This window comes from Plasmodium relictum (genome assembly GCF_900005765.1).
Source record: "Plasmodium relictum strain SGS1 genome assembly, chromosome: 14".
Lineage (NCBI taxonomy): Eukaryota > Apicomplexa > Aconoidasida > Haemosporida > Plasmodiidae > Plasmodium > Plasmodium relictum.
In genome coordinates, this window is record NC_041692.1 from 98,972 (window position 1) to 117,887 (window position 18,916).

An 18,916-nucleotide genomic window follows, 5' to 3' on the forward strand; every position below is an offset into this window, starting at 1 on the left:
TTAATAAATTTTAACTTTATATCAAAAAAAATTAAGAACTTCAAGATTTTTCAAAAATTAAAATTAAATATATATAAAAGACACAAACACATATTCTTATGCTTTAAAAAACTAACATAAGGAAGAATAAAAGAAAAAATAACATAAATAAATAATAATTTTTGACAATAAATTATTTATATACAAGAAAATATTATGTACATTTTACTGTTCATTTGATTATTTTATATGTTAGTTTTTTTTTATGAAGACTGAAAATATTTTGCAATTGCTTTGTCAGATAAAAAACAAGTGTTTACTAAATTATTATTTTTATCATCTAATTTAAATCTTAAAAACGCATATGGGATTAAATTGTAGTCAGACAATTTTTTTTGAGGATCAAATTTGCATATCCCTGGAGTTTCATATATGTACCACTCTCTTGAAGAAATTGAATCGTTTAAAAACTTAAAAAATAAAAATAAAATAAATAAATAATTAATTAATTACATATATATATATATATATTGTGTATATATTAAATATACTTTTATTCAGCTTTTATTTTATTTCATTTTTTTTTTTTTTAATACCTCTTTTATACATTCATTTACTTCTTTTATTAATGTTCCTGAAGAAAAGGACATTTCTAATACATAAAAATCAGGAAATAATATTTTTAAAACAGTTTTAACATAAACTTTTCTATTAGAAATTTTCTGTAATTCTAATTTAGTTTTTGATTGAAAGGTTTGCTCCTTATATAAATTTTTAATATTTGATATAAGGTGAGAATAATCTTCCTTACTTTCATCTTTATCCGTATCAGAGGATTCAAAATTTATGTTATTATTTTTATGTTCATTCACATTTTGTTGATATAAGTATATTTTTGGATTCAATTCAATTGATTGATTCATTAATTTTTCAACTTTTTCTTTTTTTTTTTTTAAAATTTCATCTATTTCATTATCTGCTTTTAATTTATTTTTTTTTAAAGTGTCTATACATACAATGCTAGATTTAAAAGGGTCAAAATTTGTTTGGAGATTAGTATTGATTTTTATTGAATCTTTAGCTAAATTTTTTAAATTATCATAAATACATAATAATAAAAAAGTATCAACTTTTTCCATAACAAAATAAGAAGCCTTTTGAACAAAGCCAATAGAAAATAGAAAATTTTTAGCTTCATCATATTTCAAAATTTTATTTTTCATAATATCATTAGTTGATTTTAAAATTCTTGTTTTTAATATATTTGGATTTATTAATATATTTTTAACAATTTTACACAATAATGGAATTATAATTTTAAAATCATTTACTTCAATTTTTTTTAAATTTTCGGTTTCGTTAACGCTATTAATTGTTTTCATTTTTTCACCCTTTGAATAACAACAGGTTTCACTATTGGTACTATCATGTGATAAATAAAAAATGTCTTCTTTTTGAATATCTTTAATATTCTTACTAATCAATTGCTCATACTTTTCTTTATTAAATTTGATTACAGAATTTTTTAATAATCTTTTATTTTCTAAATTTGTTATTTCAGCATTTCTTAATTCATTATTTTTATTTTTTTCATCCTTACTTAGATTACATATATATTTTTTTATTTCTGAATGCTTATTAATTAAACTATTAAAATTTCTCATGTTATAACTGTTTATATCAATAGTATTTTTTTCATTATCATCAATTTTATTCTTTTTAATTTTTTTATTCAAATTAAAATTGTTTGTTTTCTCTTCTTCACATATTTCCATTGATCCTTTTTTACATTTATATTTATTTGTGCAATTTAAACCATTTAACTCATTATTTTTAGTATTATTTTCTTTTTCTTTTATAGTTAATTCCTTTTTAATTTCGTCTAATAATCTTATGGGTAAGTTTAATTTATTCCATTCATCTTCACTTAAATTTTTTAAACTATCTAATGAATCAAGCCAGTTATCATCCACTATTTTTTTAATAAAAGGTTTTAACTGTTCTGAACTTTTATTAATTTTTTTACCTACGTTTAGCAAAAATGTTACTACTTCATTTTCTTCATCCATTTTACTTTTTTCTTTTTCAATTGAATTAAAAAATAAATTTATTAAACAAATATATATATATGTTACTAGATAAATTCAAAATAATTTTTTTCTATATCATCTATTTGGTTTTCTCAATTATAGAAAAAGCTAAAGTAATAAATATATTTTTTTAAAATATGTATAAATATAAAAAAAAAGAAAACATTATTTTTTTCTAAGTTGTCTATTTTTATTCAATTAAACTAAAAATTATAAGTTACATATATATTTATAAGTGTGCTAATAAATCAATAGAAGTATTTTCTATTTTTGTTCAGCATTTTTTTTTTTATTTATATTAAAAAATAGTTCTATATAAGAAAATTTTTCCTTTTTTATTTTTTTATTTTTATTTTGTTTTTAATTGTTTTTCTTAAATTATCATTTTTTTTTTTTTTTTTTGCTCCTAGTTTTATATCTTGTATTGAATATAAATTCATAATTTCCTTTTTATTTTATCCTGTATAATAACTTTCTATGTTTATTATATATTTTTTAATTACACAAATATTTTTGAATGAATTTATGTAAATATATTTAAATATATAACTAAAAAAAGAGTTTTCATAAAAACGTTGTAGTTACGTTTTAATAAGTTTTTTGCTTTTTTAAAGAATTTTTATAAAAATATAAAATCTTTACTAATATATATATAAAATGGAGAAAAGAGTATCATTTTCTTTATAGAAAAATGTTATTAATTTCTTTATAAAACAAATTTTAGAAATTAATAATTCATTCCTTAAAAAAAAAAAAAATATATTTTTATTTTAAAAGAAATATTTTTCATAAAAAAATTATAATCTTCCTTTTCATTAATTTTTAATTACTTTAGAAATTTCTCATTTTTTTAAAAATTATAGCTATAAAATTTTGGGAAATTTTCCAAAAAAAAAAAAAATCCATATTCACGAAATAAAATTTTTTTTTTTCAACACTATATTATATTATTAGCAATGTTAAAATTTTTTTTTTTAATTTATACTCACATAAGTTTCTCATGAACTGTTTTGTAATATATAAATATATATTTATAAAAAATATAAAGTTAATATTTCAAGAAAATTCTTTTTACGTTGATATTTAAGTTTTTTTGTTAATAATCATATGAAATTACTAAAAATGACACTAAATAAATAAAAGAATGATCAAAAAGAATAAACTGGAAATCATTTATAGAATTAAAAAAAAAAAATAATAAATAATCGTTAAAAAAAATAAGGTAAAAATGAAAAAAAAAAAATTAAAAGTTAGAAATAATCTTAAAAATAAAATTAAAAAATAAAGGAATATGAAATAAAAAAAAATAATAAAACTATTAAAAATTTATTCAATTTCAATTTTTTTCTTTTCCGTAACTTCTTTTTTTGCTATTCCAATTTTTAAAACCCCATCTTTAAATGTAGCTTTTATGTTATCTTCACAGGCATTTTCTGGTAATGGAAATGCTCTATAAAAAGAAGATTGTGTTCTTTCTCTTACATAATACCTATGCTCTTCATCTTTTTTTTCATCTGTCTTTTGACAACCTCCACTGATTTCTAAACGTCCATTACATAAATTAATTTGTACATCTTCTTTATTTAAACCTGGTACATCCATTTTTATTTCAATTTCTTTTTCTTTGTCTATAACGTCCATTGGTGGTACACTTTTATATCCTCTAAAAAAATTATGAGGTTTAGGAAAGAATAATTCATTATTCCTATCTTTTCTAAAATCATAATCTAGTAAAGATCTTCTTCCAGGAAAATATTTAGGAAAATAATCATTAAAATAATGTCCTCTAAATGAATTCATCATCCTATTCATATCCTGATGATATTGATCTATTTTATTCATTTGATCATACATACTTTCAAAAAAATTATCAATCATTCCAAAATTTTCCAAGGTGCGGTCATCCTTACGTAATTCTGGTTTTATTATCTCATCAATCACCATTTTATATAAATGTAATTAAAATAAAAAAAATTATTTTTAGAAAATAGAAGAAAAAAATATATATATACTAAAAAGAAAATATATAAAGAGATATACAAATGATATTCAGGTAATATCTTTATAAATTATTATGTTAATAATGCCTTTTAATAAAATCACAGAAAAATTGGTAAAAAATAAAAATAAAAATAATTTATGTATAACTAAGTTAATAGAAAGTACAGTTTTAATTTGCAGTATTTTATTAAATAAAAATAACTTAAGAATTAATTCTGAAATTAACTAAAAAATTTTAAAATTAAATATTATTGAAATTTTTTATTTTTAAGTATCATGCATGCTGTAAAAAAAAAAAAAAAAATTTTTAAAATGAATTTTATTGCTCTTTATATTTCATATTAAATTATTTTTTTTTTTTTTTTTAAATATACAACTTTATATTATTTTTGGTTTACTTATATAGTATCTTTTTTAATTTTCTATATTTATTTACTTTTTTTTATAATTCCTTATTATATATTTTCTTTATATTTATAAAATATTATCCTATATTTTATCTTTTTTTTTATTAAATTGGTATATATTTTTATAAAAATTTGATTTAGGCAGAATATATTTTAATTTATTCTTTTAAAATTTTTTTTTTCTTTCCACATATTAATTGTATTATTATACTTTTTTTAATTTTGTATCTATATTTCATTATTTTTTTTCCTTCATTAAAAATGAAAGAATTCATTGAAATAAAAGTGTGAGAATAGTAATACCTAGATTTTGTATTTTTCCATAAAGAATTTAATAAGTTTAAAAAAAATATACATCTAAAATAAGAATATTATTCTAAAAATAAATATCTACATTTATAAATACTATTAAATTTTTATATATTCAAAAAAATAAAATTTTATTTAATACCATCAATATCATATAGAATATAAATATTTAATAAATATATGAAGTTTCAAAAAAGAAAAAAAAAAAATCTTTTTATGCTTATATTTAAATATAAGGAATAATTTTTATGTTCCTATTATTTTTCTTGTTCTTTTAAATTTTGTTAGTTTATTATATGTTATTTTATTCTATAAATAAATATGAAATAATATATATTAAAAAATTTTAGTCTATTGTAAATTTATACATGTGGAATATTTAATTAGAATTTTTTTTTCGAAAATTTATTACTGATTAAAATATCAGAATAAGTAATATTAATACTTTTTTGTAAATAAGTTTTATTTTTTTAAAATTACGATTACTCTTCAAATGAAAAAATTTTTATAAAACTTCAATTTAAGATATATACATATTTATTAAAAGAAAAATTATCTTATGTTTTCAAAAAGTTAAGCACATCTCTGCCAAAAAAAAAAAAAAAAAAGAATTTAAAAACATAATATATATAATTTTTTTTTTTTATAAACTTTGTTTAATATATTATTCATTATAAAAGTGTAAAAATCTAAAAAAAAAAAAAGAAAAAAAAACTTTTGTCATTTAAATGAAGATCAAAGAAAATTGTAGGTACTAATATATCCTTTCATTTTTTAAAATGATGCGATTAATCTTTTTTCATTTAATAATATGAATAAAATTGAAATATATATACAATGTGCAATATTACTACTAAATATATTTTTAATTGAAAGTAAAAAAATATATATAAATAAAAGAAAACAAATTTCTTTTATAAAAAACGGTCACTCAATATATCAAAATGATGTTCTAATCAAAATATGTAGATGCACAAAAAAATTTAAGCATTCTTTCTATAATGTTAAAAAGAAAGACAATGTTTTAAATTTATCAAAGAATGAAAATTTTATTAATGATGATTTAGTTGGCAATTTCAATAAATTATTAGAATGTTTAATGAATAAAAAAAATGAATACATTAGTGTAAAAAACGATTTTACTATAAATGATTTAATTAATTATTTCGAGAATAACTTATCATTACATAATATAAAGTTTATCCATGAAAATAGAAATAATTATGGATATTTAAACAATAAAATAAAAGATTTTATAATTGAAAATAAATTAGAAGTTAATAAAAATCTTGAGTTATACTTAAATAAAGATAATAATATGGAAAATAATAGTACATATAATGAAAAAATGACTAGTGGAGATAATCAGATTCTATGTATGAGAGCAAAGAAAAAAATTAGGAAATCAGAAATTATATGTAGCATACCTAGTTCATATATAATTAATTTTGATAATATAATAAATCAAATTAAGAAATATGTTGATTATTTTACCGATTCATATAATGTAAATTATATAAAACATATATTTAAAAATAAGTTAGAGGATCAAATAAGTGAATTAGACTCTTTAACAATTTTAAAATATGATATTTATCAAAAGCATACGAATTTCCTAACTTTTATTAAATCACCGAATATTTATTTAAAATATTGGGATATAAAATTAACATTAATAATTGCATACATCTATTTTATTTCCAAATATATAAACATTCTACTTTATGCTTATAATTTTAATAATACCGTTTTTCATTTATTGAATAATATTTGTAGAAAAAATTCCAACAATAGCAGTAAGACTGCAAAAAATTTTTTAAATAATAATTTTCCAAATGACATCAAGAAAAAACATAATGATAAAAAGAACACTTATTTTGATAATACATTAGAAAATATATGCTACTCTTCCTTAAATTGTATAAATGAAGTAAATTGCATACTAAAGAAGAATGTTGAACATGAATTAAAAAATCATAAACATTTTTTCTTCTATAAAAATTATGATTTTTATATTAATTATATTGTACACAAAAAAGAGTTAAGTCATTTACCATTACATTTCTCTGATTCATCATTTTTTCTTTTTAATAACGCTAATATAAAAAATATCATATATTTTAGAAGACAAATGATTCATGAAATTGTAAATTTATATAAAAATGATGAAAATGATAATAATTTTTTTTTTATTGACAAAAATATTATACATAAATTTTTATTTACTAATAATAAATATTACCAGGAAATTGAAAATTTAAAAAATACTAACATCTTTAAAAATGATTTAAGTGTTCCTTTTTCAAAAATAAAAAATAATACCAGTGTAGATGTAAACAAACTATATCATTTTATTTTATTGAATGATAAACATTCAGATATTTATAGACATAATATGAATAATTATCAGAAAAATAATATAAATAATGAAAAGTGGATAAACTGTAATTTTAATAAAGAGGCAATTCATTTAGATAATAACGATAAATGTCTAAATAAGAATTTAGAATATTTTCTTAATTCTTCTGTTTTTAATTCTTCTATATTAGAATCATTTGAAGAATTTTTTAATTATAAATTTTTAATGCATGTATATTCATATATATGCTCTCATGCTATAAAAATGAAAAATAACATAATTTTTTATAATGAAGAAAAGGAAAAAAAAAGTGAAAACAACTACTATATTTTAAAAGATAATATTTTAAATAGTAATATAAAAATGAAACAAAATGACAAAGTTTTGGAACAAATACATATAAAAGAATGTTCTAAATATGACTTTAATGAATATGAAAAGAAAGAAAAAGAGGGAGAAAATAAATTCATGTGCCTAATTCCATTAATAGACGTTTGTAATCATAGCAATTTTTATGCTAATTCTATCATAAAAAAGGATATGAAAAAAAGAAAAAGTTCTTTTTATTCTTCTGAAGATATCAAATATGATATAAATAAAATGGAATTTTCTGATTGTAATATACAAGATAAAAAAAATGAGCATTTGATTAAACAAAATAAAGTTAATAAAATTGAAAATGAGAATGAGAATGAGAATGAAACTGTTAATATAAGCGAAGCATATAAGACTAAAGGAAATATGAAAAACAATTTAACTAATTCAATAATTGAAGATATAGAAAACGTTCACTTAATCAGTACAAAAGATATAGATATAGATGAAGAAATTACTATTAGCTATGGAAATTTAAGTAATGATCTTTTACTATTAGAATATGGATTTATTGATAAAAAAAGTTTGAAAGTTTACTTTAAATTTGATGTAAAAATAATAAGAGAGATCATTTTACAAATATTGGGTTTTGATAAATTGCCTCTAATGATGTTAGAAAGTTTAGAAGCAGTTAAACTAAATTTATTTAGAAAACTTAATGTTATATCTGATGGAGGGAGTGTTTATGAAAGATTTGATACTACTAATATGGAAAATGCCAAAATTACAAGAAAAAAGAGTGAAATACTAAATGATTACTTAAGAAAAAATAAATATTTTAATGAATATAACATATTTAAAATGAAAGATCGTATTAACAAATTTTTAATTGACGAAAAAATCCAATTTGCTGATAAGAAAAATTATCTATATATAGGTGGTGAATCTATTGTTGATCCTATTTTGTTAGCTACTATAAGAATAATAATTTATGATGATATTAATCATCTTTCTAAAATAAATATAAATGATTTATTAAAATGGGAAAATTACTTATCAATATATTCTGAAATGATTGTACTCCAAGTTTTAATAAAATTGTGTGATGAAATTATTTATCAACACTTTTATGATATTAATTATGAAGAAATATTAAAAGAAGGAAGTATAAAATATTCCAATTTAAAGTTTTTACAAAATAAATTTTTACAATTAAATTTATTTAACTCTGATAAATCTATAAATGTTTTTCAAAATAATAATTTTAATATTGTTATACATAATATTATGAAATTAAAAGAATTACAAAATGCAAAACTTAAGCTTACTGAAAGATTTAATCAAATAAAAAATCTCTTAAAAAAATAAATATATATAATAAATGAATAATTAATTTTTACTATATATAAATATATATTTTTTTAATATATTTTATTTATTTATTAATTTTTTTTTTTTTTTTTTTTTTTCTCTTTCTTTTTTTATATTTTTATTTTTATTCTCATTTCTATTTATTTTATTGGTAGATAACATGTGTTTTATTACTTTTTTCTGTTTTATTATTATTATTATTCTCTTCTATTTTATTTCGATAAATTAAACTTCGTTTATTTAAAAAAATAAAAAGATTTTCCTAAAATATGATTAACGATATAATTTTGATTGACAAAGAAAAAGTAAAAACTCCAAGTGAAGAAAAAAATATTGAAAAAAATATCGAAATTAAATTAAGAATATATGGATGCCAATTAATACAAGAAGCGGGAATTATTTTGAGACTTAAACCTGTAACTATTGCAACTAGTCAGGTTTTGTTTCATCGTTTTTATTTTAAAAAGTCATTTACTGATTTTGATGTGAAAGTAAAACTCCATATACATCTATAATATTATCTAGTTTTATATAAGACGTTTTTCATATTTAATAATTTAATTTCAATTTTTTATATTTATGTAGATTATCGCTCCCTCATCATTATATTTATCTTGTAAATTAGAAGAAGACTTTTGCCGTATTTATAAAATAATTAATACCTTTTATTTTTTATATAAATATGAAGATTTAAAAAGTAAACATTACTATTTTGATGTGAAAAATATAAAAATAGAACATTTTAAAATTGACATTGAATCACAAGTAATAAATAAGGAATATTAAAAATATATACATATGCTTTTTATTTTATTTTATTCTTTTTTAATTTTTCTTAAAACAAACTATTAGGAATATAAAAATATGAAAGTAGATATTTATACATATGAACTTCTTATATTAAAAGAAATTGGATTTCTAGTTTACAAAATCAATCAACATCCTCATTTATTTCTTTTACCTTATATACATTCTCTATTTAGTAATTTAAATAAATTTGATAAGGACTTAACTAAAAAATTAGCACAAGTTTCTTGGGGATTTCTAAATGATAGGTTAATAAGAATTTTTTTTTTTTTTTTATATTTTATATCTCTTGTATTTTTTATAAATTTATTTTAATTCTTTTTCTTTTTTCGTAAATTTTTAAAAAAATATTCATTTTCATTCTTTTTTTATTCCTTCTTTAGTATGAGAACTACACTTTGTTGTGAGTATCAGCCACGTTGTATAGCAGTTGCTAGTATTTTCTTAGCTGCTTATAATTTAAATATTCCTTTAATTAAAGTATTAACACCATCATATTGTAAACATATTAAATTTACTTATTTCTTTATTTTTTTTTTTTTATATATTTTTCTCTTTTTAGGAAACAAAATGGTTTAAACTATTTGATGTAGATTACAATGATATAAAACAAATATGTATCAAAATTTTACAGCTTTATAAAATAGGTATATAAAATTTATATTAATTTTTACCATTACTTTATATTATTTTCCTTTTATTTTTATTCACATTTTTAATAGGACGTTGTGAATATATAGATGTTCTAGTTAAAAAAAAATAGGTATTAAATAACTCATTTAAATTGAAAGCAAGAATAGACTATTACATATTTCTAATTTAATAGAAGAAAAGTGTGTATATTTTTTTTTTTTTTTTTTGTGAATATTCTAAAAAATTATATTGACTCATTTTTTTTTTATATACTTTTTTAAATTATTTTGAAATATATTTTTTTTTTGTATTCATTCAAAAACATGTTAATTTTCTACAATTTTCCTTTTAAATGCTATAATAATTGAAATGACTTGCTAAAATAATTATAAAAATTATTTGAAATGGCACTGAATGAGTAACAAATATGTATGCTCAATAGAAAAAAAAAAATATGTGAAATATTAAAAATGTTTAAGGATTAAAAAATAATGAAATATATATAAAAAAAAAAAAAAAAGAGAATTTTGTCAGAATATATTTTATTTCATCTGTAACTCACGCTCAACTGAGCTAAGTGTTGAGTTCAATTTTATTCTCAGGACTCGTGAGTTAATCATATTTTTCATTTCATCATATATTATTCCCTTTTTTTTTTTATTTTTTATTTTATAATATTGAAAATCAACTTAATCTTCATTATGATTTCATATACATACATAATTACAAAATTATAAGGTATATAAACTTCTTATATAAATATCCTTAATAGGATTCGATCCCATGTATATTTCTCTAATATAAAACGACACCAAAATTACTTTACAATTGGATTAATATTAACTCCATTTTCTTTTGAAAAATAAATATTATATATATATTTTTTTTCTTTTTTTTTTTATTTTCCTTTCATACATATGTAAATTATTTATATTTAATAACTAAATGCATGTTATAATACTTTAAAGAAAAATAAAAATGTATTAATACAAAAAAAATATAAAGAAAAAATAAAATACATTTATTTAAATAAACTAAGATGTTAATATAAAAAAAAAAAAATTTTTTTTTTTTAAAAAAAATTTACTTTTTTTTGTTTAATCTTATAAAAATACAAAAAAGTATTATATATATATATATATATAAAGTTTGTATATTGATATAAGTTAAAACCTTGAGTATGATACCTTGTTTGTAACATTGCAGGGTATCAATCTTTTTTGGTAACTCAATTTAAAATTTAGGTCGGCAAGGATCCAAGGTTCGAACTAATGCAGTTTGGGAACTGTAGCAATTGGTTCTATTTCCCTAACCGAGAACCCGAGCCCCCCTATTAAATATTTTAAAATCAAAAATCATTTTTATTTATTAATAACAATATATATATTCTTACTAAAATGTAATGCATGACAAATAATTTACAATTATTAAATTATACTTGATTTATTCAATTAAATAAAAATTAATATTATTTAAATAAAAAAATTAATTTAAAAGTCTATATAAAAATTTTGTATCACTAAATAAATTGTTTGCTGATATGATATCACTAAAATATAGTGATTAATACAAGAAAAAAAAAAATATATATGTAACCAATAATCCATAAGAGCTATAATTTCATAAAAATGAATAATGAAATTAAAACTTAATTAATAAAGAATAATAAAAAAATAAAAAAATAAAAAAAAAAATTTCAAAAATTTATGGAACGAAATAGATTAGAGGGAAAATATTATTTTAATTTAGTCTCAATTTAATAAGAAATGAATTTAATTAATCAAAAAATTACAAAATAATTGTAAATTAATTGAATTATATATTAAAAAACAAATCATAATAGCACAAATTGAATGAATTTGAGAATTATCTCAAGAACTTTATTTTCTTTTTTTTTTTATTCTTATTGTATTTTCTCAATTCGCATATAACTGAAGTCTACCAAAAAAATAAAATAAAATGAAATAATAAATAATATTTATTTTAAAAGTGAAATGTAACACATTATGAGAAGAAAAACATTATATAACATAAAAAAAGTATGGTAATTAATTTTAGGAAAACTTAAAATTATAGCAATTTTACTAATATATATCTTAAGATGTGTCTTATATATTTATTATGAAAAATTGATAAAATATTATGAGCATTAAAATAATTTTATTTTTTTTTCTATTACTTTTTTTGATAATTTTTTTAAAAATGGTATTAATTTATATAATTCTTTATCAGTAGCATCATCAAACCTAAAAAGAAAATATATATATAATTACAACTTTTTTAATATATATTAAAATAAAAAGAAAAAATGCATATATAAAAAAAAAAAAATAACATCTCTTACCAACTTTCAATTAAGATACAGTTATCTTCACAGAATTTTTGAACATATGTAGAATTCTAAAAAAAAAAATAGTAGGAAATAATACATATATATATATATATATATATATATATGTATTTATTTATTTGGATATATTTTAGTTCATACGTCAATGACAATAACATTGTTTAAATCTCTTCCTAATTTTTTAATATCTTTTACATAATTATTTTTCCTAATAAATAATAAAAAAAAGTAAATTTTTTTTTTATTCTTATATTTGTTTGTATATTTATGTTTTATTAGAATATTTTCAGCATCAAATTTTTAATTTCTATAATTTTTTTATTTTTAGTTATCAATTTATACCAGCAAGAACAGGATTCCCTAAATAATCTATAAGCACAAACATTATCTACATCTAATTTATCAATTACTGCGTTTGCATACTATTATAAAAAAAAATATATATATTTCTGTTTTAATTTTTTGGAAATAATAAAAAAAGTTTTAGTTTTTATACTTTTGATAAACTAGCAGTAAAAATTACTACTTCATAATATTTCGATATTTCTTTAAAAAAATCGTCAACACCTGAATGTGTAAATAAATGTAAAATTATAATATTATTGCATAAATTTACTTTTAATTTTTAATTTCCATTTTTTTTTTCTTTTTTAACCTGGTCTTTTCTTAACATAAATAAAATAATGACCGTCCTCTAAATTAATCTATAAAGAATTTAAAAAAAAAAAATTTTATATGTACAAAAATAAATATACATTATTATATACAAAACAGGAGTATTTATATACATATATATATAAAGGAGATATATTCCTTTATTTTTAAAATATAATATTCAAGAATTACATCAACTTTAAAAGAATTTTCTTTATCTCTTTTTATTGTACTGTGAACAAGTGTCTCATCTAAATCAAGCACTATTGTCTTTTTACCCTTCAAAAAAAAAAATAAAATAAAATAAAATAATTTTTTAATATAAAAATAAATGTAATTTAAAAAACAAAAAAAAGTATCAACAAATTTACTACTTTATCTTTTTCTTTTTGTTGCCCCAGTAAAAATTTATTTGAATCATAATTTTCATAATTTATATTTAAAGGGCTTTCATTTCCTTTTTTATTACTTAATACTTTTGTATCATATATATTTAATAAACTTAATTTTTTCAATTTTTTTATTTTTTTCTTCTTCCTTAAATAAAATTTTTTTCTTTTAATTTTCGCATCCAATTCATTTTCATTATTATGAGAAAAACTATTTGAATTTTTTTTATTTGCAAAAAAAATAAAAGACCTAAATTTTTTAAAATAAGAATGAAGTTTTTTCTTTTTTATTCTTATTATATCTATTTTTTTTTCAATTTTTTTTCTTTTTTTTTTATAATAACTATTATAGTAATTTTCTTTAGGAACACTTGTTATTAAATCCTCAATATTTACTTTATTTTTAGCACATGAAGAATTATTAGAATCTTTATATTCATCTTTTATATTATCACAGTTGTTCAAATTCAAAACAACATTCATACTCTTTTTATGTAATAAACTATTTTCATCATTTATATTATTTATATCACTTAAGTTGTCTATATCTCTTAAGTCATCTATATCACCTAATTTTTTTATATTAATAAAATTATTTTTATTATTTTCTATAATGTATGTCATTTTTGTTAAATTTTCTTCTTTTATATTCTCATTAATTTGATTTAGAGTATTTCCATTACATTTTTCATTTTGATTATTATTTATTATCAAAATTTCTTTTTCACTTATGATTCTTTCATTAATTTTTGTTCTTTTATTATCTATGAAAAAACCTTTTTTTTTTTTCTTAAATTCCTTTTTCTCTGTACTTTCTTTTTTTTCCTCTTTTATAATTTTCATTTCTGATAAATTGGCACATTCTCCTAAATTCACATTTTTGATAAAATTTTTGTTTAAATTTAAATTACTATTATCTTTATAATATTCATTAACCTTTTTATTATTTTTTATTTTTTTGAAAGAATCATTTAAACTCTCTAAGTTATGTAAAGATATGTTTTTTTCTAAACTTTCTCTTTTATTTATATGCATACTTTTATTTTTTAATGATTTTTTATTATTTAAATTATCGTTCTCTTTTTTATATAGATTAAATATTTCAGTTGTACTAATAAAATTTCCAATCTTCGATTTATTTTTTTCATTAAAAAAAAATTTTTCTTTAATACTTTTTTTCTCATTATTTTTATTATCAAAATTAGAGAAAATTTTTTTTTTTATAAATTCTGAATAATTTTTGTTCATATTAATTTGTTTTTCATCTTTCTTTTTATATTTATCATATCTATACTTTAATATATATTCTTTTTTCTTGTCTATTTTATCATTTTTTTCTTCCAAAACAAAATTAGAATTAAGTGAACAATCTTTTTTGTCCGTTGAATCATTATCACCTTTAAGGAATGTTATATCCTTTTTTTTATTTTTAATTTTATTTTGATTAATTTTTGTTTTTTCTTTATTATCCTCATTTTCTTCTTCATTATCTTTATTTTCTTTTTCATCATTCCCATTTTCTTTTTCATTATCCTCATCTTCTTTCTCATCATTCACATTTTCTTTTTCATTATTTCCATTATCCTTTTTATTATTCCCATTTTCTTTTTCATTATTTCCATTCTTCTTTTTATTATTCTCATTTTCTTTTTCATTATCTCCATTCTTCTTTTTATTATTCTCATTTTCTTTTTCATTATCTCCATTCTTCTTTTTATTATTCTCATTTTCTTTTTCATTATCCCTATTCTCCTTTTTATTATTCTTATTTTCTTTTTCATTATCTTTATTTTTTTTATCGTCATTTTCATTATTTTCTTTACCATTTTTTTTTTTTTCTTTATTGTTCTTTTCATTTTCTTTGTTGTTACTGTTTCCTTTTTCGCTACCTTCCTTTTTATCCTTATTTTCATATTTTTCAATATTATTATTCATTTCTTCATTATTTTTTTTTTTTCCTTTATTATCTTTATTTTTTCTTTCATTAGTCACAATTTTCTGATAAATTTTTTTACTTCTTTTAAATATTTTTTCTACATCATCTTTATTTTTCTCTTTTGTTAAGACTTGTTCATTTTCCATAACTGTTTTATTTATTTTATTAACTTTTAAAAAAATTTGATTTATATAATTATAATTCATATCTTTGTCTTCTTTATTATCCTTGGTACTATAAAAATGTCTTTCTTTATTTTTACTCTCCATTCTTATTTCTTCTGATGAATTTATTTGATTACTCCAATCGCTATCCATAATTGAACTTAATGAGTAATATTCTTTTATATTGTCATTTGAATATGCTTTATTATTTTTTAATTCTTCTATATTGGATATAATGTAATTATTTTTTTTTTTTTTATTAAATTTTTTAATTCTTTTTGGTCTCCAAGATCTACCTTTAATACTATTTAAAAAAATAAAATCATTCATTCTAACGTAATTCTTTCCTTCATCTAATGCATAATAATATTCCTTCCTATGTTTTAAAACTTTATTATTAAGTGAATTAATATTTTTATTTGGAAATTTACTTTTTATCTGCTTTATTTTAAAATCATCTATTTTATTATTATTTGAAGTATTTGAGTTTAATTCTTTTTTTCCCTCATTTATATTAAAACTTTTTATATTCCTTTCATAATTTTTTTTTTTATTATTTTTAAAATTTTTTTGATTAAGTATATTTCTCTTTTTATATTCATTGTGTGTATTTATTTGTTCATCTAGGAATAAACTTGAACTAATTAACTTACCCTTGTTTATTATTTTATTTTTTTCATTTTTTTCATTTTTTTTCTGTTCACATTTTTTTGAACAGGTATTGTCATTATTCATAGAACATACAATTTTTGTATTAGTTCCCACGAATTTTTGATTTTCATTTAAATTATCATTTTTTCTTTTAATTTTGAAGAAAATATTTTTTAATATTTTTACTTTTTCTGCTGAATTTAAAATTTTTTTTGAAGAGTTTCTTAATAATTTTACAAAAATTGATTTTCTTAAATTCCTCTTATTATTATTATCAACATTTATTTTTTTATTATATTTACTATCACATAAAACATTGGTATTTCTTTTCTTATGTTCAAATTTCCTATTTAATAATTTAAATAGGTTTTTATTTCTTTTACTTCTCTCATTTTTTATTTTATGATTATTATTGTTGCAATTTAAATCTTTAATTGTGTCATTTCCATGTCTATATTCACATTTTAAGGAATAATTAAAATAAGCCAAATTATTTTTAGTACTATCATCTGAAGTGGAACTACCATTATTCTCATATTTTTCATTTAAATCATTTTCTTTTTTTTTAATATTCTTTGGGATTTTTATACTTTTTATTGGCCTTTTTTTCTTTAGGATGAAATATATATTACTACTGTTTCTATTCTTTCTTAAACCATTATCATTTAATATAAAATAAGGTGATATTATATTGTATTGTAATTTTTCCAAATATATATTATCATTTAACTTTAGTATATCATTTTCTCTAACATTCTTATATTTATTATTTTTTTTCATTTCAAAGAATATATTTTTTTTATATTGTTTATATTTATGTTTTATTTCTGTCTTTTATTTTCTTCTAGAATATAAATTAATAAAATTCTTTAATTATTTACATAGTTTATATATATTTTCAAATTTTTTTTTTTTTTAAACTTGTTTTAATAAATTATTACATTTAATTATTTTACTTTTGATACATTAGAATATTTCTAATTTTACTTGATACGATTGGCATTAAATTTATGAAATTAGTGTATAGTAGTAATATATTTCTTTTAATGATGCAATTATTTTTATTTTTATAATAATTTCTATGATCTATCTTTATATTATTAATATTATTAATCTAATAATATTCTTTAAAGAATATACTTTTTTAACTATTATTTTTTTATCCTTTAATAAGAATACAAAAAATTTCATAAAATTATTATTTTATACTATTTATTTTTTTTTTTTTTCAAATAAAAATAATAATAAAAAGATATATGTCTATATAATATAATAAATGACTTTTTTTTAATTTTACTGTACATTTTGGCATTTGAACAACTTTTTTTTTTTTTTTTTTGTACTGAGATCAAAAGTTAGTCAAAAATTTTAACAAAAATAATAATTAAAAAAAAAAAAAAATTAAAAATTGAATATATTCTTTGTTACTAATTTATTATATTATGCATGTTTATTTTCATTAAATTGTATTAAAAAAAAAAAAACTCTTTTAATAGATTTGTACTATATACAACAAAAAAAAAAAAAGAAATAAAAAAATATATTTATGAAACCAAATAAAAAGATTTAATGTACAATAATAAGTTTTAATAAAAATAAGATTTAAAAAAAAAATTTAATTTTTGTTGAAAATTAAAATTTTTTTAAAATATTTCTCATTATAACGGATCTTAAATGATTATATTTTAACCAATTTTCCACACATTTTTGTAAATTGATATATTAAAAAAATATAATATAAAAAAAAAAAAAAATTAAATATTTAAAATATATACATTTAAAAATACTCTTCATTAAAATGATAAAATATATTTACATAATAAAATGGATATTCACTGTGTAAATTTTTAGAATATGTGTAATATATTTTGTTGTAAAAGTGAAAAAAAAAAAAAAAAAGCTTTTATATAATACAAAAATAAATACTAAATTAAAATCTACATATTTAAATATATTCATCAATAAAACATTATTTATGAAATTTATCAAGGAGCATTAAAATACATTGACAAGTCGAAATACCTTATATTCGAATATTTTACATTGAAATATATTTTTAAGAATATTTAAAATTTTCTTATAATTCAAATAATATATAAAATGGTTTAACCAGTAAGAAGAAAAAAAAAAAAATTTAATTCATCACATACATTACTTAAATATGTATTTAATAATCCTAATATGAAATGGATATATATATATATATATATTGATTTAAAAAAAAAAAGTATAATAAAATATAAATGAAAATAGTACTATTATTTTTTATTCCTTTTTTACTTATAACTTATTTTTATAACAAATATACAAAAATAATTTAAGATTGTTTATTTTTTTTTTTTTTTCTTTTATAAATCTTAATAAAATAAAAGTGTACTTAAAATATTTTTCATTAAATTTCCAAAAAAAAATTTTAACTTCTACAAAAATCCTATAAATGTTAACAACTGTAGAATGCTGAATTTATACTAGTTTTGCATAAAATTTGAAAAAAAAAGAGA

General features: G+C 17.1%; 5 protein-coding genes and 1 non-coding gene across 6 annotated transcripts; 2 read left to right on the forward strand and 4 right to left on the reverse strand.

Annotated features, from left to right (window-relative positions):
- Window positions 1-242: 242 nt before the first annotated feature.
- Window positions 243-2,048, reverse strand: PRELSG_1402100 (conserved Plasmodium protein, unknown function; the record flags this gene model as incomplete). The annotated part of the gene is made up of 2 exons (XM_028679062.1): window positions 243-449; window positions 576-2,048. The coding sequence occupies 2 exons, from the start codon at window positions 2,046-2,048 to the stop codon at window positions 243-245; spliced, it is 1,680 nt and encodes a 559-aa protein (XP_028534813.1).
- A 1,347-nt stretch (window positions 2,049-3,395) lies between these two features.
- PRELSG_1402200 (small heat shock protein, putative) lies at window positions 3,396-4,013 on the reverse strand (the record flags this gene model as incomplete). The annotated part of the gene is made up of 1 exon (XM_028679063.1): window positions 3,396-4,013. One exon carries the CDS (start codon window positions 4,011-4,013, stop codon window positions 3,396-3,398), a length of 618 nt encoding a protein of 205 aa, XP_028534814.1.
- Window positions 4,014-5,597: 1,584 nt separating this feature from the next.
- PRELSG_1402300 (conserved Plasmodium protein, unknown function) lies at window positions 5,598-8,828 on the forward strand (the record flags this gene model as incomplete). The annotated part of the gene is made up of 1 exon (XM_028679064.1): window positions 5,598-8,828. One exon carries the CDS (start codon window positions 5,598-5,600, stop codon window positions 8,826-8,828), a length of 3,231 nt encoding a protein of 1,076 aa, XP_028534815.1.
- A 272-nt stretch (window positions 8,829-9,100) lies between these two features.
- CYC4 (cyclin, putative) lies at window positions 9,101-10,401 on the forward strand (the record flags this gene model as incomplete). The annotated part of the gene is made up of 6 exons (XM_028679065.1): window positions 9,101-9,322; window positions 9,417-9,596; window positions 9,684-9,886; window positions 10,022-10,118; window positions 10,201-10,285; window positions 10,361-10,401. 6 exons carry the CDS (start codon window positions 9,101-9,103, stop codon window positions 10,399-10,401), a joined length of 828 nt encoding a protein of 275 aa, XP_028534816.1.
- Window positions 10,402-10,790: 389 nt separating this feature from the next.
- Window positions 10,791-10,915, reverse strand: PRELSG_1402500. Its single transcript, XR_003699298.1, has one exon. It is a non-coding gene; the product is annotated as a small nucleolar RNA snoR16 (small nucleolar RNA).
- A 1,222-nt stretch (window positions 10,916-12,137) lies between these two features.
- Window positions 12,138-17,195, reverse strand: NIF1 (NLI interacting factor-like phosphatase, putative; the record flags this gene model as incomplete). Its single annotated transcript, XM_028679066.1, has 9 exons — window positions 12,138-12,209; window positions 12,451-12,517; window positions 12,616-12,671; window positions 12,763-12,829; window positions 12,964-13,043; window positions 13,118-13,188; window positions 13,277-13,325; window positions 13,468-13,554; window positions 13,650-17,195. The coding sequence occupies 9 exons, from the start codon at window positions 17,193-17,195 to the stop codon at window positions 12,138-12,140; spliced, it is 4,095 nt and encodes a 1,364-aa protein (XP_028534817.1).
- Between the last annotated feature and the right edge of the window lie 1,721 nt (window positions 17,196-18,916).